The sequence below is a fragment of the Carettochelys insculpta genome, chromosome 2 (assembly GCF_033958435.1).
Source record: "Carettochelys insculpta isolate YL-2023 chromosome 2, ASM3395843v1, whole genome shotgun sequence".
Lineage (NCBI taxonomy): Eukaryota > Metazoa > Chordata > Testudines > Carettochelyidae > Carettochelys > Carettochelys insculpta.
In genome coordinates this window covers 270,698,705-270,720,996 of record NC_134138.1, presented here as the reverse complement: position 1 = coordinate 270,720,996, position 22,292 = coordinate 270,698,705, and the positions used below count along the sequence as shown (strand labels likewise).

The 22,292-nt window shown below is 52.6% G+C and overlaps 1 protein-coding gene across 2 annotated transcripts; it reads left to right on the top strand.

Moving 5' to 3' along the window:
* Window positions 1-8,029: 8,029 nt before the first annotated feature.
* LOC142008155 (uncharacterized) lies at window positions 8,030-15,798 on the top strand. Of its 2 annotated transcripts, XM_074985175.1 has the most exons (4): window positions 8,030-8,297; window positions 8,804-8,960; window positions 9,620-9,772; window positions 10,573-15,798. In XM_074985175.1, the coding sequence occupies exon 4, from the start codon at window positions 10,986-10,988 to the stop codon at window positions 12,906-12,908; it is 1,923 nt and encodes a 640-aa protein (XP_074841276.1). In that variant the 5' UTR covers window positions 8,030-8,297; window positions 8,804-8,960; window positions 9,620-9,772; window positions 10,573-10,985; the 3' UTR covers window positions 12,909-15,798. The 2 variants fall into 2 exon arrangements, with proteins under 2 accessions (XP_074841276.1, XP_074841275.1); XM_074985174.1 differs by lacking the exons at window positions 8,804-8,960; window positions 9,620-9,772.
* Window positions 15,799-22,292: the final 6,494 nt, after the last annotated feature.

Genomic DNA, 22,292 nt, shown 5'->3' with positions numbered 1-22,292 from the left:
TAAGGTATAAAGGTGTAGCCAACCAGGCTCGGGTTCCCCAGAGACGAGGCTGCACCCAGAAGGCGAGTGCTATATTTGGTTTATTGAAAGCGCGTGACACCCGCGACGGGAGCCCCGGAGACGCCGCAGTCACCAGTGGGGAAAAGCCCGACGCGTCGGAGCTTCGCTCGGGGAGAGGCTCAGTGACAGGCCTCCTAACACTAGCTGATAAAGCTGAGCTCATTAACATAAGATTGCCTAAAATTGCCTATGCATTCCTTATCACTATCTCTTGTGGCCTACTGCCAGCGTAGCCTTGAAATCTTGGCAAGCGCGGCTTGTTCTGCAGCTGTTCCCATGGCAGTTTGCAGCTTTCACCTTGCACAGACTGGTCTGTTTAGATTCTCCTGAGGATTCACAGAGGGGTCGATCTGCTCTCATGAGACCGTTACAAACTCTTCTCGCACCCTACACTCCTCCCCGCAACCCCTTTGTGAACGCCAAGGCTAGTAGGAATCAAGTGAGGTGGTTGATGCTCTTCTGGCAACACAGTGTGCACCTGTGGAACAGACTTGACAACAGCATATGAGAGCAGTGAAAGCAAAGTTATACAAAAGGACATAGTTTTGCAAGAGAGCAGGAGTAGCACTGACACCAATGAAACAAGTGTCCATGAGCTGTCCCACGGCCATGCTGTGGGGCAGACAAAAGGCAGACGCGTTGATGGCAGTCTGTGCCAATGTTACCCATACGTTAGAGTGGTCACTAATACGTGGGCCCCACTCCGAGGCCAGTGCTACAGCAGTCCAGAGGTACCAGCGCCACAGCCAGGCCATGGTTACAAGGTCCGTAGCGTCAGCCGTTCGCTGAGCTGAGTGAGTGCTGTGATTGTAGCAGCAGCGTTCGCGTGCTTGCAGGGATGCACAAACAGCAAGCCCGTCGGTTACCCAGATGCTTCCTCTCCTCTCCTCAGGCACGGTATCCAACGGAGGTGCCTCCGCCACCGGGGAGGGGGCCACTGGTGGGTCGACGGCGGGTAGCTCATCCGCTAGCTGGGGATCATGCTGAAAGGTAATGGTTCCCAGCAGCAGGGCATGTGGAACAGTAAGTGTGGGGGCTCCCAAGCGCATGCACTGCTGTAAGTAGTGTTTCCACTTGAAGTGGGTAGCTGCTTGGGCTACGCCCGTATGTGCATGCTCAGAGGTATCCGTGACCCACCCCATTAAGGGGATCGGGGTCCGCACGGTAACAGGGGCGACACCCGTGACCCGCTCAGTGTCCTGCAACGCCCACACCACTGCTAGGATCTGCTTTTCCAGGGGGGTGTACCCACCTTCTGCTCCGCGGAGGGTGCGTGACCAGAAACCGATAGGTTCTTTTCGCTGGGTTCCTACCTGCTGCCACAGACCCCAGGATGCCACGTCGCCGACGGTTGTTACCTCCAGTTCAAACGGTTGGCCCTGCAGCGGTGCAGTGAGGCGGGTGTGTGCTACCACCACCTCTTTGCAGAGGTCAAAGGCTCGTTGGTGCTTCTCTGTCCAGTGCCACTGAGTGGCTTTGCGCACAAGCTCCTGTAAGGGACGCATAAGAAAAGCAAGGTGCGGAATAAAAGCACGCCAGAAACCGAGAAGGCCCAGAAAGGTTTGCAGCTGCTGCTTAGACGAGGGTGTGGGGAATGCCTGGATGGTACGCCGCACTTTCGGTGGAATGCATTTGTCTGTACCCATCCACAGCACGCCCAAGTAAACCACACTGGTGGCTGGCCCCTGCACTTTCTTGGGGTTAATAGCCCATCCCCGTTCTTGCAAACCTGTTACAGCGGTGTCTAAGGCAGCTTGAACAGTCGGTTCATCTGGTCCCGAGATCATAACGTCATCGATGTAGTGATAGTAGGCCGCCTGGTCCGGGAGGTCCAGACGCTCCAGATCGGCCTGCACTAGCTGATGGCAGATCGTCGGGGAGTGCTTAAAGCCCTGGGGTAACACGGTAAACGTGTACTGCTTTGTTAGCCACGTGAAGGCAAACTGCTCCTGACTCTCGGGATGAATGTCAACAGAGAAAAACGCATTAGCCAGGTCTATGACGGCATGCCACGGCAGGGCTGCCAGGGTGATGCGCTCCAGAATGGTAACCATGTCCGGAACTACGGCCGTTAGCTCTGGGGTTACCTTATTGAGTTCTCGATAGTCCACTGTCATGCGCCACGAGCCATCCGGCTTCTTCACTGGCCAGATGGGGCTGTTAAAGGCGCTCAGCGTGGGGCGAATAATCTCCGCCTGTAGCAATGCAGCTATACTGTCACTGATCTCCTGCTCTCCACCGGGAATGCGGTACTGCTTGACTGACACTGGGGTCTGGGGGACCGGCAGGCATACAGGCTCCCATTTGGGATGTCCCCGAAGTAGGGGATCCACAGTTCTGATTGCCCGGATGTATCGGGGGTGCCCAAAGGCAAACAGCCCATATTGTGTGTCCACACACCGGCCACGCAAAACATCCATGCCAATGATGTATTCACCTAACGGCGCAGCCAGCACAGTTGCCCAAAAGGGAGGGGCTTTCCCCAGCGTGAGGGTGACCTCCACCGCATAAGCGGTGGTCTCTGCTCCTCCGAGGCCCTGCACAACCACCACGTGACCCGCAGTCTGGGTAGAATGCAGAATGGTCACTTCAGCTCCAGTGTCTAACAGAGCAAGCACATGCTGCTCCCCTCCCCGGGGCCACTTGATGGTTAACGGGACGAATGGGCGCTGGTCCCCTGCTACCTGTTGCACAGCCACAGCCCGTACCACAGGGGACCTGCCTCCCCGTCACTTCCTAGGGGGAAGGGTCCAGTCGACCGGGGCACTGGGCTCGGTCCTCCCCCTAGCTCCTGTACCTTTCTGTGGTGCCTGAGTCTCGCCCACCCTCTTGGAGGCACCCACATCCTCGCTCCGCTGGGTAGGCGGCAGTTGTAACCAACACTTGTATAAGTCTGGTGTTGGCAAACCATTGATCTCCTCACGGGGCACTCCTGCCTTCAGTAAATCCGTCCACATAGTTCTCCGAGTCACCTTAACGTGCCCTTTTTCCTGTCCAGAGGCTCCTGCTCAACCACCTTTTCCTTTTGTGGCACGGACCGCTTTCGCGCCGCCTATGACAGCCTCTAACTGTATCAATGTTCCCACCAAGTCACCGACAGTCCCGCCCACTGCCATGACCACGGCCATAAGGGAGGCCTTCAGCTCGAGAGGGGCGAGGCGTAACAGAGTGGCCTTGATGGATTTCTGGACCGCTATATCATCCAGTCCCATGTCGAGGGCCACAGCCCATGCCATGCCCAGCTGTCTTAGTGCACTCACCCCTTCTGGGATCGTACGCCAGGGCCTCACCTGTGCTTCCAGCTCCCCAGGGGAGGGGTAGACTTCACCCACCGCCGCAGCCAACCAGCGGTACAGGGACGGCGCTTCCACAGCATTTCCCTGTCCATCGTTCAGACCTTGCACAGTCTGCGCTCCCTGCCTGACTTGTGAATCCTGGGACAACACAACCATCTGGTGGGGCTCTGCAGGCAGCAGCAACACAGAATTGCCCGCGTTGTCCCACACACGCACCAGCCAGGCCAAAAGGCCTTCCCCCGGCTCCTGCTTAAAACTCTTCACCAACTCCTGCAACTCACTTGTCTTAAACGTTCGCCAGACATCGGAGCGCAGTTGCCCCCCTTCCGACCTCATCTCCCGAACGGGACGCGCCTGTCTCTGGTCGGTAGGCACAGCCTCCCCGACCACCTCCTCCTCCTCCTCCTCAGACGAGGAAGAGCTCCAAATGTTACCATCCCAGGTCTCAGGGTCCCAAGAGGCTAGCGCTAGGATCGCACGCACTTGGGCCTTCGACACCGGTGTTTTCCCTACTCTCGCGCGCCGCCGATTCGCAACTCTCGCTGCCAACACCTCACAACGATGGGTTAACTCTTGCGTCCTTTCAGACTGCGAGGTAACCACCTCCTGCGCTATTGCCCGCGCATCCGCCAAAGCGCAACACTCCTGCTCCTTCCCCGCCAGCGCCTTCTGCAGGCGGAGAAGCTCATCACCGAGGGCCCGGAGGGCGGTCAGGAAAAGCCATGCTACCTCTCCCGCCACCTTTTTTTCCGGCCCCGGCCGGCGGCTCAACCGCAGCCGACGCAACGCCCCTTCTACCTGTACCGGCGTCACACCTGCCGCCTCCTGCAACTCAGGCCAGTCTGCCGGGGCTGCCCAACAGGCCACCATCCACGCTACCGGCCCCCATTGCTCCGTCGAGGGCCATCCTGGTATGCGCTGCAGGGACAGCGCTGGCTTCCCTGCCTCCCCTGCTTTCGACCAAAAGGGCATCGTACCTGGAGAACCCTGCTCGCTGTGCCAATTGTAGCCAACCAGGCTCGGGTTCCCCAGAGACGAGGCTGCACCCAGAAGGCGAGTGCTATATTTGGTTTATTGAAAGCGCGTGACACCCGCGACGGGAGCCCCGGAGACGCCGCAGTCACCAGTGGGGAAAAGCCCGACGCGTCGGAGCTTCGCTCGGGGAGAGGCTCAGTGACAGGCCTCCTAACACTAGCTGATAAAGCTGAGCTCATTAACATAAGATTGCCTAAAATTGCCTATGCATTCCTTATCACTATCTCTTGTGGCCTACTGCCAGCGTAGCCTTGAAATCTCGGCAAGCGCGGCTTGTTCTGCAGCTGTTCCCATGGCAGTTTGCAGCTTTCACCTTGCACAGACTGGTCTGTTTAGATTCTCCTGAGGATTCACAGAGGGGTCGATCTGCTCTCATGAGACCGTTACAAACTCTTCTCGCACCCTACAAAAGGTATAAGAAACTTTTATACAACTTTGTTCACCTTAGAAATTCTACTGATATCCTTGTATCAGTAACAATCACATCCTTAATCAAAATATTTACAGAGGATCTAGGGCTGGAAGAAACCTCTGTGGTCCTCCAGTCAGACCTCCTGGATCTCACAGGCCATAGGACTTCCCTGAATTAGTTTCTTCTGGAATTAGAGCAGATTTTTTTTAGAGATAAAATCCAGTCTCAATTTAAATGTTGCCAGTGATGGAGAACCCACTTTGGCTCTTGGTAAATTGCTCTAAGAGTGAATCACCCTAATTTGAAAAATCAACACTGTTTCTTGTCTGTATTCATCTAGCTTCAACTTCAAGCCACTGGAGCTTGTATCCTCACCTGGTTGAAAAAAACAGCTACAAGCCTGTGTGTAAAGCAAGACTGAGTGTCAGGAAACCTACACAGTATACCAGTTCTACTGGAAGATCTTGGCCAAGTTCCTTAATGGCCTCAGTTTCCCCATCAAGAAGATGAGGATAAAAATGCTTGCTGCATTTTTAAAGTGCTGTGATATCATGATCTATGAGGTCCTAAGTGTCATTATTCTAAACAGAAGTAGAATGTGTTTATCTCCACTTGGGGGTCCATATGATAAACATATTTTCATATATGGCATTCACAAGAAGTACTTTTTTGTTGTTTTATTGTTTCTTTGGTTATCCAGCTTCCAAAGGGATTGTTAGTCTAACAGGAAAATCTGTCTTTAAGAGAAAACAACAAGAAGTCCTGTGACACCTTATAGACTAACAGATTTTTTTGGAGCATAAGCTTTTGTGGGCAAAGACCTGCTTTGTCAGATGCATGTAGTGGAGATTTCCACTTTAGGAGATTTATTTGTTCAAGGATAGTTAGATTTTCACAACCTCAAATTACCTCCTCTTTTTTTCCAATTATTAAATTAGCAAATGAATCACTAGCAATCAAGACTTGGTTTTGAACCGAGAGCATCAGTATTCCTGATTGATGGATTAAACTGCCATGTGCTAGGTCCAAGTACCTGCTGCTGGGGGCACCTCTTTGTGAAAATTACCAGCTCCATTTAGCAAAGATGACATTGCTATATGTAATAGTCACACAGATTTGGTCTTTCCCATGCACCAGGTAATACGACTCATAGGATAAAATGAGTTGCTGTGGTGTTCCTGTACGCTTGAGTTAATCTGCTTCCTGGGGGGGCGTGCCTCAGGAAGCCATGAGGAGCTCTGGGTAGTGCTGATTGATCTCAGCTCTCGTGATTGGCATCTCTCAGAGACTTTAATGCCAGAAAGAACCACTGTGATCATATAGTCCCATGGCGTCCAACGCGTTAGCCACCAGTCACACGTAGCTTTTTGGCCAGTTGAGTGTGGCTCATTGACTTGAAGAATAAATATATTTTCAGAATAACGTGACTAGTTTGCTAGAACTGGTTGGGCACCACGGATCTAGTCTGACTTCCTGCCCACTGGAGGCCAAGGAACCTCACCCACCCAGACCCCTAACTTCTGGGTGAGCTACTGAACTCCTCAAATCATGGCCTAAAGACGTCAAGTTACAGAGAATTCACTATTTATACTAGTTAAAAAACTGCAACTGACATGAGCCGTGTGCTGCAGAGGAAGATTAAAAAAAAATTCCCAGCCTTTGCCAACCTGACCTAGGGAAAAATTCCTTCCCAACCTCAAATATGGAAGTCTGAGTATGTGGGCAAAAGTCACCAGGGAAAGAATTCTCTATATTAACCCAGAGTTCTCCTCGTCTAGGGTCCCATCTCCAGCCACTGGAGATACCTCCTAGGAGTCACAGATCGCTACACACCATGGTCAGCAGTCTCATCACACCACCTCCTTCATAAATGTACCATGCTCAGTCTTGATGCCAGTCAGCTGTTCTATGCCAATTGCTGACCTGCCAGGTAGCAATTTACAGAATCCAACCCTGCTGAGCCCCGTGCCTCAGTTTCCCTATCTGTAAAATAATTCCTTATCGTACTAATCTGCATAAGGCAGGGCTGGCCACCAGTTAGGGATGAAGAGCTACAGATAGAGTGCAAAGAGCCATGGATTATATATTTATTTTTAGATAGATAGATGGATGGATAGATAGATAGATATCATCGATGGGGATAGATAGATGTGGCTCAATTCAGCCACCCCTCCCCCAGAACCAGGAACCTCCCACCCTGCGTTAACCCACTCCCCCTCCCCTCCGCTAGAGTCATACACTCCCAAAAGCCACTCTAACCCAATCCACCTGTCCCCAATGCCCCCTGCTCTAACTCAGTGCCCTCCCCCGCCCCAGAGCCAGGGTCCCCCAGCCCCTGCTCAAACTTGATGCTGGCCACTCACAGGAGCCACTGCCACCACACGCTTCTCCCACCCAGCACTGGGGCGCGTCTGCAGAGCGACGGATGGCACGCCCAGCATGGGGCGCTGAGGAGGAGCCACGGGTTGTCCATCCCTGGTGTAAGGTGCTCACAGGTTCCCAGCACACTGGCATTTTCACACCAATATCTCGGTACTCCCATAAGTGCAGGAAGTGGAGGTACCAGGGGAGCAGCAGCCCCACCTGGCTTTAGATGCTGTTTTATACAGTTTGGTACCGTGGTTCTCAGCACCAGTGTTCCCTGTAAGCTGAGAGCTTGGGCACCACCCGGGAGAGATTCAGCCGCCGCCCAGCTGATATGCAGAGCCCCCACAGCCAGCGGCAGGGGGCAGTGTGTGTTTCTATTGGCGGTGCACATCCAGCCATGCACTGGTGCACATAACAAAATTTATTCTGCCCACGGATAGAAAAAAATAGCGGGAACCCTGCTCAGCTCTATATAAATTGTTCCAGCTCCCCTGCATACTCCGCTTCCTCACAGGGCCTCCGTGAGCTGCAAAGAGCTCAGATTGACCCCCTTGTGCCCCTCGGGGAGAAGTTGCTGAATCCCTACGGGGGGGGGCGGGTCCCTTTGAGTCCCGTGGGGACGCTTTGCATTGGGCGGCAGGGGCATTTCTGCAGCGCGGTGCTAGGCGCTGCAGATTCTTCACACCCCCCCCCCCCCCCAAGCAAAACCCTTGGGGAGCCTCGCTCCCGGGGCCCGCTCGCCTCCCATTGTTTTCAGCCTTGCAGCGGGATTGCTGGGGCGGGAGGAACTACCATTCCCAGAAGGCTCTGCGAGTTGGGGACCGGTCCAGCCGCCGCCGCTTCCCCGCGGAGCTAACGGTGCAGAAGAAAGGACTGGCGGGGGGGAGGCTGGTCCCGCCGGCCCGTTCCCACGGTCTCCGCCCGCCGCGCCAGCCCGCGCCCCCGGCTGGGGTTGGGTCGGGTTCGGGTTCGGGTTCGGGTTCGGGTTCACCCTTCCTCCGGCAGCTCTCGCCGCCCTGGGCAGTGACTTCCTCTCGGGCCGCCGCCGCCGCCGCGATCGCAACCCAAGTTGCAGCCAAGTCAGCCCCCCGGGTTCCCACGCCGAGCCCGGGGAAAGGCCTGCTCAGGTAAGGCGTCTGCAGCGCCATCGGCGCGCAAAGGGGGGCGCTCCCCGGGGGCATCTCCGTCTGCCCGCCGTTCTCCCCCCGCTCCCTGGGGCTGCAGCCTTGTAACTGACCCCAAACCCGGGGCCCGCTGGGGTCTGGGCACGAGGAAAACACCCGGAGGGGGCTTGTCCTTGGGGATCTGCGCCCAGTTCCGCAGCGGACTGGCTCGTGTTGAGACAACCGAAAAGGCAGCAGAAATGTTTTCACTGGCGATATTCTAGTCCGGCCTCCTGGCTAACGCAGGCCGGAGGGTTTCACCTAGCGGCCGTGAATCCAGGCCAGCCGTGGGTGGTTGGACATGGCTCTGAGCAAGACCTCCAGTCGCGATTTGGAGATTCCCAGAGATTGGAGAGCTTATCCCTGGTAATCCCTTCCCCTGCTCATTGCCCAGCCTGGTTGAAATACGCTGTTGAACTTCAGGGACACAAATTCCAGCCCTTGGCTCTTGTTATGTCTTTGTCTGCTAGATTCAAATACCCTCAGGAGGGAATTCTGGGCTGTGATCAAGTCACCTCTGTTGCAGCTTAGATGGATAGATCCTTAAAAAAATACACACACCAGAATCGAACCAGGGCTCTGCTTGAGAGAGGGTTGATCCCCTCTCCCCCAGTTAAAGCTTTACAGGTAATTTTCTCTGTTATTGCCCTATGTAACACCATCTCCAATTCAGTTCAAACAGCTGCAGCAGGGACAGTTGATGAATCTCATTAATTTCCGTGGAGCTGAGCTGGCTTATTTGAAGGCAGAATTGCCTTGCACGCAACTGAATCAAAAAATTAGTTCTCATCTGTAGTTTTTGGTCTCTGTTATCCAGTCAGTCACCCAGGTGACCGTTGGTATCTGAGCACTGCACATTGGTAACCGACCCTCCCTGCTACTCTTTGACTGCTCTGCCCAGGTGTTTACCAGTCTCCATTTCCAAGCTTTCAGATCATCCCAGCCTTTAAAGCAGTTGTCACAGCGAGGTCGCCGTGTTAGTCTGTATCTTCACAAAGCAAAACAAGCAGTCCTGTAGCACTTTAAAGAGTAACAGTATGATTTATTAGGTGACAGATGAGCTTTCCTGGGACAGACCCACTTCTGGAAGCAGTAGTTTCTTTCCTATTACCTGCTCCCTTAGCTCCTTCCATCCCCTCACCAGCATTCCCCTTCCTCAAACAGCCTGTCCCTTTAGTGACAACATTCCCACTGTCCTATTCCTGCAGCAGCAGCATCCTTAACTTCCTGTCCCTTTCGCGACAGCATCCTCCACCTACCCACGCCTTCCTCTTTCCTGCCTCCAGGCCTTGCATGCTGCTGGAATTCTCAGAAATGATTTCCTATGAGTGTGTGGCCTGGTTACGCAGTATTCCAGTCTTGTCCAATGGGCAGAGGAGAGGACCTAGATTCCATCATGGTCACAACCATGCCTCAGTTTCCCCAGATGTAATATGAAGGTAATGATACTGCCCCACTTTTACACAGTACTTTGAGATCTGCCAGTGAAAAGTGCCAAGTATTAATATTGCAATGCTGCCACCTTTGATTTTATCCTACTTTTTAAAAGGTTAACCTCTGTGTACTGACCTTTTCGTATCTTAATCATGAGAGAAGTCGTATGCATTATGGTGAGGTTTAATTCAGTAGTTAACATTTGTAAATTGTTTTGAGAGCCTCAAATAATAAAAAGACACCATTAGAAGGGGGAAAAGTATTATTCTTACTGTAGCCCTCTCGTGAGTGTATATTACACGTCTCTGATGCCTGATCTGAAGAGGAATCTGTTTCAGCCACACCTCCAGAGCCTTTGTTCTTTACTGTACAGTAAACTCTTTCATATCCAGCATTCTGTCACCTGGAACTCTCAAATAACTGGCATTTTAACCATAAGTAAATTTTAGTTATGTTTTCATAAGTACAGTATAGGGCAAGTAAATAAATACAGCAAATACAGTATAAGTTTATAGTGTACAATACTACTGTTGTTGATAAAGTACTCTGCATATATTTTTGTTTGTTTCTTAATATCTAATCTTATTTTCTTTAGTGTTCTGCATTGCTAGGTAGAATATGTGGCAACCTCTCAGTCCTGGGACTGCTGGATATGAAAGAGTTTACAGTAAATGGTAGTGGCTTAGACTTCTTGCTCTGGAAGTCCCTGGTTCGATTACTGGTGTGACAGCCATCCCATTAGCACAAACGATGTTATCAATAGCACATGGACTAACATCTTGATTTTCTTTTTGCTTTAATCCAGCGTGCTAATCCCCTGCAAGACTTCCTAAATTATCCTGAGGGATGCACTGGAAACGGGAGTCCCCCAGCAATGACTAGGAAATGGAGTTCTGAATTTTGAGAGAGCATCTCCGCTGTTGAGGTGAAAGAAAACTCCATGAGAAAATGCAACCCAAGGAAAGAGTAGAACCATCCAGTTAGCCACGCAACCTAATCACCACCGCATCTGCCCTGAACGTTGTCAACCTCGCCTTCTGGTCAACAAAGCAACATGGGCCCTTCAGCTGCACTTTGACACTTGCCTCTCTGGTGACTTTTCTTCAAGCGCCCCTTGCCAGTGTTCCAGCTGTCCCTCCCCAGCTCCCTAGCAGCTGCCTGGCCTTCCAGAGAGCCCAGCCCCAGAAGACTCACCTCCACGTGCTGAGTGGCACCACCATGAAAGACCCCGCAAAGCGTGCTGCCCAGAAGACGCACACGTGCCCGGATTGTGGGAAGTCCTTCAGCAAGAAAGGGAATCTGAAGAGGCACCAGCGGATCCACACGGCAGAGGAGCTCTACCCGTGTGGCGAGTGCGGGAGGCGCTTCACCACGAGGGGCCACCTCACCACCCACCAGAGCATCCACACCGGAGAGAGGCCCTTCCAGTGTGACGAGTGCGGACGGTGCTTCCGGCTGGAGATCTGCTTGGCCGCCCACCAGAAGACACACGCCAAAGGCGGGCCATATATCTGCGCCCATTGCGGCAAGAGCCTGAGCACACGCATCTATTTCAGCATCCACATGAGAACCCACAAGGAAAAGCGGCCGTATGCCTGCACGGAGTGCGGGAAGAGCTTTGTGAAGAAGGGCACGCTGACGGCGCACAAGGAGATACACAAACGGGACAAGACTTTCAAATGCCCTGACTGCAGCCGGTGCTTTGGCCAGAGTGCAACTCTGGTGGCCCACCAGAAAATCCATCTTCGAGGGGGACCCTTCATCTGCACTGAGTGCGGGAAAAGCTTGAGCACCAAGCGTTATTTTAATGTCCACCAGAGGAACCACACCAAGCAGAGGCTACAGGAAGCCGCTGGGCACGTGAATGGCATGCCTCTCCGGGTCATCCAGATTAAAGAGGAACTGGACATGACCTTCAAACAGGAAGATACTTTGGGAAAGGACATTGCAATACCAGAAGCTCACTCAGAGCATGGGCCCCAGGATTGTGGAACTCGATCCTGCCCAAAGATCCCTCTGAGTACTCTGTGGGGAGTCCAAGTGAAGGAGGAACCAGACCCATACCCCGAACATGAGGGAAACGTCGTTACAGTAGCACACCAGAACTCTTACATCAAGGAAGAACCGCAGGCTAGCCCGAACTATGACAATCAATTCAATCCAAAGATGTCTGTCTTGCCTGTATGGGGAATCCAGGCTATGAGGGAAGCTGAGGCAGAGAACGAGCACAAGGGGGATATTGCAAAAACCCACATCAAAGAAGAACCCCAGGAGAGCACTGACTATGGAAGCAACTTCAGTCAAAAGACATCACTTGGTGCCATCCAGAGGATCCAGATTAAAGAGGGAACCGGGGCCGATGAAGAACATGGAGAAAGCTGCAGCCCAAAGAAAAAATGTAGAAGACGCCCAAGAACCAGTGAAGAGGGGACTCCTGGGGCATGTACTGAGAACCAGACAAAAGCAAAATACAAGAATAATACCCAGACAAAGGACAAGCCCAAAGCAGAGAGGCTATTCCCATGTCCCGAGTGTGGGAAAAGCTTCAATCAGAAGTCGAATCTCACAAGGCACCGGAAGATCCACACCAGTGAGGGGCCTTATAAGTGCAACGAATGTGGCGAGAGCTTTCGGATGAACCGGAAGCTCATCAGGCATCAGAGACTCCACATGAGCGAGCCCTTTAAATGCAATGAGTGTGGGAAGAGCTTCACCCAGAGGTCCAACCTGGTGAGGCACCAGCGCATCCACACCCGAGAGGAGCCATACAAATGCCCCGAGTGCGAGAAGACCTTCAATCAGAAGGCCAACCTCTTCCGGCACCAGACAATCCACATCAGGATGGGGCCATGCAAATGCACCAAGTGTGGGAAATGTTTCACGCAGAAGAAGAACCTGATCCGACACCAGACGCTGCACTCCAGGGGTGGGGCTTATAAATGCCTGGTATGTGGGAAACGGTACAGGCTGAAGAAGTACCTGAGGAGGCACCAGAAGATCCATATGAGAGAGGGACCTACTGGGCGTGCAAAACGGGGGGAGAAGCTGGGGGCAGTGGCAAGCGTTAGCAGCCAACAACAGACCCACCCAGAACAAAAAGTGTTCCCAGCTGTGAAAAGTGAAGAGAGTTTTAACTGTTGAAGGCAACCTCTAGTGGTAGAGCAAAGCTCACAAAGCCAGGTGATGAGCCTGGACCAAACTCTGCAGTCCTTAGTGGAGCAAAACTTCTGCTGTAAACCAAGGAAGGGAATGTGGTTAGGATTCAGGAGACCTGAATCCAGTTCCTGGCTTTGTTACTGGTTTTCTGGGTGGCTTTAGGTTAGTGAGTTTCCCTATCCCATGCCTCAGTTTCCCTATCTGTAAAACGGGATTAGCGATACTGCTCTCATTGGTAGGTATTACTGTTCTTAACTACAGAGTGCTCCATTGAAGAATGCAGAGTTTAGCTCAATCAGCCCCCAACCTTTGTGCAGGCTGAATGGATCCAGGACCAAAGCATTGATTTCCATTATGCCATTTTGCTTCTGGAAAAGAAAGAGGGAATCAATCTGCCGAGCCTGGCTCTGAGAAGTGGGGTTTGCTCCTGATATTCTAACATGGACCTCATCCTTTCGATAGCAGAAGTCAGCTCTGGGCTTGAAGCTGGGGGTGAAATGCAGCAGGCCGAGAGGCCTGCGTTTTCAGACTGGGGAGGCCTGAGACTGAGCTGCAGAATGAAAGGATTCTCAGGCTGGGCACTGAATATGGAGACACTCAAACTCAGTGTCCAGTTTTGAAAATTTGTCTGGCAGCGGGTAATTGCTGCTCTGCTGTTACGTCTGTGCTGCAGCTGGGTGTGTACTGGGTGTGTACACACGATAGCTTTGTGCAAGATGGGGAGTTCCCTGCCATCCGTCTCTGTCCAGGCGACCAGAGAGTGACTCCACCAAACACATAGTTCTCATCATCCCCAAGTAAGTGCTGCCTGACAAGCACTGAACTTGCTCAGCACCACCCAGGTCCAGTCGCAGGCATTTGTGACACACAAGAGTGAACGCAGTGAGAGACTGAGGGCTTGTCTACACTTGAAGGCGCAGAGGCATCACCGCAGCTGTGCTGCTGTCCTGCTCCAGTGTAGACACTACCCATTGAATTGGTTCTTCCATCAGCATAAGTGACCCACCTCCCTGAGAGAGGGTGCCTAGGTCGACAGAAGATAGCGCTATCTGAGGTGTCACTCTGTCGCTTCAGGAAGGTGGATTTTTCACAGTAGAGAATGACATAGCTGGAGCAACCTTGGGTTTTTTTGCATAGACCTGTGCAGAACTAGCATGCTAAACACAGCAGAGTAGCTGCAACTGTGTGGCTGTCGGACAGAATTGTGCTCTGGTGGCTAACCTGGGCCTCCAGCCACTTCCCAAAAATGGTGCATTAGCTCAATCAGAGCTAGCATGTGTACTCCTTCTCCAGCTGGAGATTACACCTTCGCTCTTGGCTGCCGTGGTGTAAGCCAGAGCAGTAGTCTCAGTCTTCCTCTTGCTGTATCTGTGACTAGAGGAAAGAGAAGATGCTCCAGGCATATCAGTGTCTTCATGCGACCTGGGTTGTTGCTCTTTCAGTACTATCTGTTCTTTCCCCTTAACAAGACTGTGAAGGGCTTTTGAATTTACTGGGCATCATTTAGGGATCAAAGAAAGAAGCAACCACAATGCCTGGGACAGGCTGCAGCCCTTGTAGACTGGATCCTCTATGGGTGAGAAGAGCGGAAATCCTTTATCCTTTAGATAGGTCTGGTGTTGTTGTGCTTCTGCAGGGAACACTGCGAGGTGGCTTGGAGGCAAGTAGCAAACTCCGCCACTCTCTCTGTGCTCTGCTACTTCATTAGAGAAACACCTTCCAGGGATAGTATCTGGATAATACTTTGTACTGCCATGAGTGCTGAGGTCTGGAATAGTTGACCTTCAAGGTCCCTTCCAGTTCCATGACTCTCTAATGGCAGTGTATTCCTCAGACGGTGAGATCTTTCATGTGGTAGATTGTCTGGCAGGGGCAGCCTTGGGACTTGAAGAACCTTGGCAGACCAGAGATCTGGAGGGAACCTGAGACCACCACTGCCAGATGCTGGGCCCCACCGCCCCCCCAAACATTCTCAGCAACATGGCTTATGTGTCTAATGTGAACATATCAGCTGAGGGATGGAAACCAAGGATCACAGTGTAGCGGGAACACTTGTAGGAGTGGAGTCAAGTAGTGTTCATTGATTAGGCATTAGTTCTGCTTCTTGATTTTGTAAATGAAAGCATCTCCTCCATCTCACTCCCCCAAGAGAAGCTGCACACAGTGGGCTCTGATGTACCCCTATGCATAAGTGTCGCCGTTGGCACCTCACAGGAGCGGTTTAGCGCCTGGGGGAAGAGTCGCCTCTGGGTGGGAAGGCAGGCAGCTGTACAGGGAAGGACAATTTTAATCTCTTGTCTGAGATCTCCATCAGAACCACACCCACGGAGGTGGCCCAAGGAGATAAACTGAATCTCCATCTCCTGGATGGTAATGCCCGCTTAGTATGCTATGCATGCCAGTCCTTTAGGAGTTGATCCGCTCCAGGACTGTCAACCTCCAGGGCTGCGGAGACTGCCTTGCATGAGGAGAAGGTGGTAGAATGTAGGCAATCAATCTAGAACAATATGCTAGGCCTCCCCCAGTGGCGAATGCACCAGAGCTCCTCCTGTGAGGGCCGAGCGTGTAACCAAGAGAAGAATTATTTATCCCCCTCCCTTTCTTTGGATGTAATCATTTTCCTCTCCTTAGACTAGTTTGTGGCCTAGAGATTTACCCCGAGGAGGCAGCTATGTTTGAGGATTTCCTTTTGTGCGTCGATACATCCTTTACTAAAATACACAGAACAGTCAGCTGCCCTCAGTCCGTCTACTCCGCTTTCCCAGGTATCCCTGGGCATTGTGTTATGGACTGAGGGCAACAGCCAGACCTCAGCGCATGAGGGAAACCAGTGCTGGTAGATTGTACCGTCTCCTCAATAACGTAAATAAAACAAACCCCACCAAAATCAAGCCTCCATTTTGCTTTGTCCCACTGGTCTCTGATGACAGACTCTCTCTGCCTCAGACCCCCTCCCCACCACATAGGAAGTGATGAATATTTAAGGGAAACAGATTTCTGATGCCCGCAGCAATTTGCTGTCTGGAGTTCTTCATGCTTTCCTGGTACATCATGTTCCGGAAGACTTAGCCATGGCAGAGCTCTAGACCTGGGAGGCTCCTACGCTATAAAAAAGTACAGTAAAAGCTCTCTTATCTGGCACCCCTGGGGAGCGGCAGGTGCCAGATAATCAAATATGCCTCAATGCTGTCCCCAGCCCCAGCTATGCAGCTGGGTGCTGGACCTGCTCCCACTGTGTGGACAGCTGGCCCACCAGCCTGGCCACGCCCAGCAACTGGCCCTGCTCTGTCACCCTGGCCAGGCAGCCACCAGCAAGACGGGCCAGTTAACTGAGCATGCTGGTTACCCAAATTGTGGCTAACCTAGCTCTTAATGTACGACACAGCTTAGAAAATGCCATCATTCAGCAGCCAGCGGCTGGCTCGTAACTTGGCAGAAAACGGCAGAATTATGGGAGTGGTGCTAAAGCAGCCTCACTCGTAGCTAAAGCACTGGGCTGGAGCTTGGCCAGCGTAGGCTCTGTTCCCAGCTCTGGTACTGCTCTGCTTGGAGAAGTTGGACAAGTCCCATCAGTGCTTCATGCCTCAGTTTCCCCTCCTGTGGAAAGGGGATAACTGTACAAAGCACTTTGAGATCTATGCGTGAGAAGTGCTGTATATGAGAGCAGAGCCAAGTAGTATGATTGTTTGTCCCAGGACCTCATGGAGGCTGAACTCGCCTAGGAGGGCATGGAATTCTGGACTGGTGCTCGCTGAGGGGTCACACTCTCCGGGTCCCTTGGGTAACTAAGCCGAGAAGATAGTGCATCAGGCAGCATTACATACTCAGAGCACCCTCCCCTCTGCAGGCACTGCTGATGGGAGTATGGGTTCAGTGAGTCAGAAGCCAGCAGTTTCATTACCCACCCCAGCCCAGAGACCACATCCCCAGCAAGAGCCTTGACGCCCCTGCAGCCCAACCCTCTGGGCCAGCCCTGAGCCCCTCACCTCCAGCTCCACCCCAGACCCCCCAGCCGGAGCCTTCACACCCATTCACTCCAGCTCCATCACCCCCCCCCACCCACTCAGAACCTCTCAGCCTCACCTCACCTCAGGAATTGGTTTTGTGCGCCCACACGTAGGTAATGTACGGCACTCCATGTCGGCACTGGGGCACAGAACACAGTCCATTCTGCACGGGGTGGGGAAAATTGGAGGGAAAACTGGTCTGGGCTAGTGCTTAATTAGTGCCACAGCTCAGCTATGGCACCTCTCGGTTTGGCAGTACATTGTCCTGGCACTTCTGAGCTTGCCCTGTCGGTTATGAGAGAGCAAACGTTGCTTGTGCAAGGCCCATGGGCCTAGGTAGTCAGCAGGAGAGAATGAACTTGTGGCCTTAGGGGCTGAAGCCCTATGCGATACCATAAGAGCTAAGTGCCGGCTGGCCCTCCGCTGAGGCTGTAGAGCAGAGACGCCCTTCTTTGTGAGTGGCCTCAGCGGTTACACTGGTATAGGCAGTGAGTTATACAGGCTGCTGGTGCCCCAGCCCCATGAATAGCACCAGCAATAGCACCCACGTCTCTCAGGCCACAGCAACACTAGCAAGTTGTGTGGACAAAAACGGGTTTTGTTGACAAAAACCGCGGGGCCGCTACACCCAAAATGGCCTTTTGTCAGCACAAAAGCCGTGCAGGTGCTCCAGAAGGCCCTTTTGTCAACAGAGCAGCTCAAAGAGATCCCTCCGCTTTTCTGTGCAGACACAGTCTGGCGACAGATGTCTGGTTGGAGCAGCTCTTCCCACAGTAACTTCTGTAGACAGATTTCTGGTGTGCAACTATAGCCTCAGAGTCTGAAAGCTGCTCCATGCAGAGCTGCAAATAAGGTTACCAGATCTGACCTTTCAAAACAGAGGACACCCCTGAGGGGAGTCTGCCTGTACGGGAGACACCAACTCCCGTTGCAGGCATGTGTTCTAGTGTATCTAGTACATTCGTGCAACGGGAGTTGGTAGAGTCTGAAACAGGTGCACGCCTGCTGGCGGGGGGGCGGCTTCTCTTTCTTTGAAAGGTCAAATATGGTAACCCCCAAAAGGCCCCGCCAAGGACCAGGCTGGAGGCAGCAGGCTCAGAGCAGGTGATCCCAGAATTCTCCAACCATGCAGCAGGAGGGAGGAGGAAGTGACAGGCTTGGCAGCCCCCCTCTCCCAGCCCTTCCTCCAGGAGGGAGGACACGGATAGAGCTGGCACCTGAGCAGCTGCCTGAGGAGGTTTCCGGGGGAGTGTCTGGCACAGGGCCGGCCTCAGGGAAAATGGCACCCTGGGCACATTTGCATTTTGGTGCCCCTGGCCCTTGTGGTCGTGATGCCCCCATTGTCCCTGGTCCCTCATAGGCTCCCACCCTCCCCTCCCTCAGTCCCTGCACCTCCATCCCTGCACTTTGCTCCCTTTACCCCAGTGCCTGCCCCTTCCCCCTCCTGTGCCCCAACCCCTGCACTGCACCCCTGCCCGTGTCCCTGCACTGCACCCCCTGCCCCTCCTTCCTGTGCCCCAACCCCTGCACTGCACCCCTGCCCCTCCTTCCTGTGCCCCAAACCCTGCACTGCACCCCTGCCCCCTGCCCCCCTGCACTGCACCCCCTGCCCCTCCTTCCTGTGCCCCAACCCCTGCACTGCCCCCTGCCCCCTGTGTCCCTGCACTGCACCCCCTGCCCCTCCTTCCTGTGCCCCAAACCCTGCACTGCACCCCTGCCCCCTGCCCCCCTGCACTGCACCCCCTGCCCCTCCTTCCTGTGCCCCAAACCCTGCACTGCACCCCTGCCCCGTGTCCCTGCACTGCACCCCCTGCCCCTCCTTCCTGTGCCCCAAACCCTGCACTGCACCCCTGCCCCCTGTGTCCCTGCCCTGTGCCCCTGCCCCGTGTCCCTGCACTGCACCCCCTGCCCCTCCTTCCTGTGCCCAACCCCTGCACTGCACCCTGCCCCCTGTGTCCCTGAACTGCTCCCCCTGCCCATCCCCCTGTGCCCCAACCCCTGCACTGCTCCCCGTCCCCCTACTGTGCCCCAGCCCCTGCACTGTGCCCCCTGCCCCTCCCTCCTGTGCCCCTGCACTGTGCCCCCCTGTCCCTCCCTCTGCACTGTGCCCCTTTGTGCCTACTGCTGGCACCTCCTGCAGCCACGTGGGGAAAACAGCCCCACCTGGATGCACCAAGCAACTGCCACAGCTGCTGACTCCCACCCTGGACATCTGCTCCTCCCCCTCCGGCAGCCCAGGGGGTGCCCAGGGAGTGGGAGGGGTACCCAGCTGCAGACACCTCAGCACAGCCCAGGTGGGGAAGTGACCCGAGAGTCGGGAGCCCTGGGTTTGGGTACTAGAGGGGGAGGGACTTGTTTGAGTCCATCTTTACAGGCTTTAAAAAATATATATTGACTTACGAGGAAGACCAAGGACCAGCCTCGTGGGGGGCACTGCAGGGTTTGGATCATTCCAGGCACCACCACCACGTATACAAACCTGCCGCCCCTGATTGCTTGAGCCCCAGCCCCTCTTCCATGACAAACAAAACACCGGGCTGGGCCAGCCTGAAGCTAGGCTGAGTGGCCACATCACAGGCTTCAGCTGCTGAAATGTCTCCTGCTGCTCAAAGGAACAGGTCAAAGGTTTAAACTAGTCTACGCTGCCACATTTAAGCTGGGGCTTAATGGGGAGCTCAGTCATCTTATGTATTACTGAGACAATTGCCCCACCTTGGATATTCACAGGAATGGCCCCCAGCCCACTTAATTTATTCCTTCCACAAGCCCTGTTCTTAACAGATGATCCCCTCCCTGGTTTTTCTGCCCACACCCCCTGCTACATATACACCCTGTATTCTAATTTTTGCTCCAAAATCTGGAGAAGTGGGTCTTTCCCATGAAAGGCTCATTACCTAAAAAAATGGTTTGTCTTTAAGGTGCTAAAGGACTGCTTGGTTCTGTTGTTGTTGTTTGTTTGTTTGGGGTTTTTTTGTGAAGCTACAGCCTAATGGAGCTACCCCTGTGAGACTACCCAGGGCTGTGCGGCTATATCTAGGCAGCTAACTTATCTGAAAATAACAGTAGTCATTTCAAAATAAGGTTGGCATTGTCTAAATGACGCACACGCTACTTTGAAATGAATTCCAGCTCAGGGGTGTGTTATTTCGATAGCGTTAACCCTCGGTCCCTGAGGAATAAGGCCTATTTCGAAATAAGCCATAATGGGCGCTAGTGGCACTATTTCGAAATAGGGCTGTGCGCCTGGAATGCTATTTCGAAATGCATGTTGGGTGTGATTGTGTTATTTTGAAATAGGGCTCTTGTGTGGCCATAGCTGGTGCATTACACTGAACAGGAGCACAAGAAAAATGGCCTTTCCCAGTTGTTGGAGCCATGAAATTTAACAAAGGCACATTGACCTCCCCTCATGCAATGGGCTAAATGGCTTCCCTTGGTTTGTTTCTGAATAGCAGTAGTCTCACTCCAGAGCAATCCTTTGGAGGGAGGACTACAGCCCCCAGAGGACATGGCACAAAGCAGTCTCTTATGCCCCTTCCCCTGGCTGTCTTGCCAGCCAGCTTTTATTTCTCTGGTGTCTGTTGCACTCCCTCCCCTATAGCTTTCACTGCTCTACTGGCACAGCCTTCCTCTGAGTCCTCGGAGCCAAGGGGAGGGAAGTGAGAGCCAGAGAGCTGCATTTCATTATCTGTCAAGAGACATCTGAGTGGCTCAGCTTTCTGGTTAATGTGAAAGGGAAGAGGGAAAAAAAGCTTGCAGGGGTTTTTGCCTGAGTAGGACGTTTTCCATTCAGTGTCTTTTTTGTGCCTCTGGCTAATGCAAACACTGGAGGGAGAACACGGAAAGATTCATCGACAGGGAATAACTTGTGTTTGAAGTTGAGCAGGAATGATCTTGTTCCCCATCTCCCCTGATTTTCTTTGACATTGACATCTCATTTGAGAATTAGCAGTCCACATGGTGAGACAAGGAAGAGCCTCTCTAGCAATTCCTCAGTGACCAGTGCCCAGTTTGGGAAGAACTTGGCAACTAAAAGAAATGCCGACTGACCTGACAATAGCATGGTCATTTTGCTGCTTTGCAAATGGCAGAGAACACAAACAACACTAAATAATGTGTATTGCAAATGAACCCTGACAGAGCTGGCCTGTGCTAGCACAAGCTGCTTCTATGCCTTACAATTACAGCCGCATTGTTCGGTCAGTGTATTACTGGGTACGTCCCCGCTCTTAATCCTGGTTGTGGCAAACAGCTCAATATCTTTGGTGGGTATTGTACAGCTGAGTCTTTCAGGTTTCAGCAGGCCCCTACTGTGGCGTTCCCAGAAGCAATGGTTGACCAGAGATGTAAGTGTGGATCCAAGTAGATTTAACTCTAAAGCTGTACTTTGGTTGTGTTTTATGAAACCCACACACTTACTGGGTGTCGTTCCCTGTCCCATGTAGTGGCACCAAGACCACTTGCAGAGAATGGCTACGGTCACACTGTGATTTTTTTATTTCGGGATACATTTGTATCCCAAAATAGAAACTCCATGGCTAAATGCCATGCTCAAAATAGCAGGGCTGTTTCGAACGTGGCATTTCATTCCCGCTACCCCTTGTCATGACAGCGGTAGCGGGAAGTTAGAAATAGGCACTAATTTCAAACGTCAGTGCCATTTGCATGGCACAGAGTTCCAAATAAGTTACCTTGAAATAACTTAACACAATTTGCACATTGCAAATTGCATAAGTTATTTCAAGATACAGCTACAGTGCAGCCCTAGGCAGAAAGAACGAGTCTTCTCTACAACTGTAGCTCAGCACCCGCTGGCTTTTCACGCAAAATGTAGAGGCTCCTGCATTAAGCTCTGAGGTTTGAGTCCACTTGTCAGCAGTTACCTTTCACACTGATTTTCAGGTCACTTTTATGTCCCCTGTATTAGTTCATAAATCACAAATTCAAACTAACCATAAGGACATAAGAACAGCCATACTGGGCCAGACCAAAGGTCCATCTAGCCCAGTATCCTGTCTGCTCACAGTAGCCAGTGCCAGGTGCCCCAGAGGAGGTGAACCGAAGACAACGATCAAGCGATTTGTCTCCTGCCATCTATCTCCTGCCTTCGACAAAAGGCTTGGGGCACCATGCCTTACCCTGTGCTAATAGCCATCTATGGACCTAACCTCCAAATATTTATCAAGCTCTTTTTTAAACTCTGTTAGAGTCCTGGCCTTCACAGTGTCCTCCAGCAAGGAGTTCCACAGGTTGACTGAGCGCTGTGTGAGGAAAAACGTTCTTTTATTAGTTTTGAACCTGCTACCCATTAATTTAATTTGGTGTCCTCTAGTTCTTATATTATGGGAACAAGTAAATAACT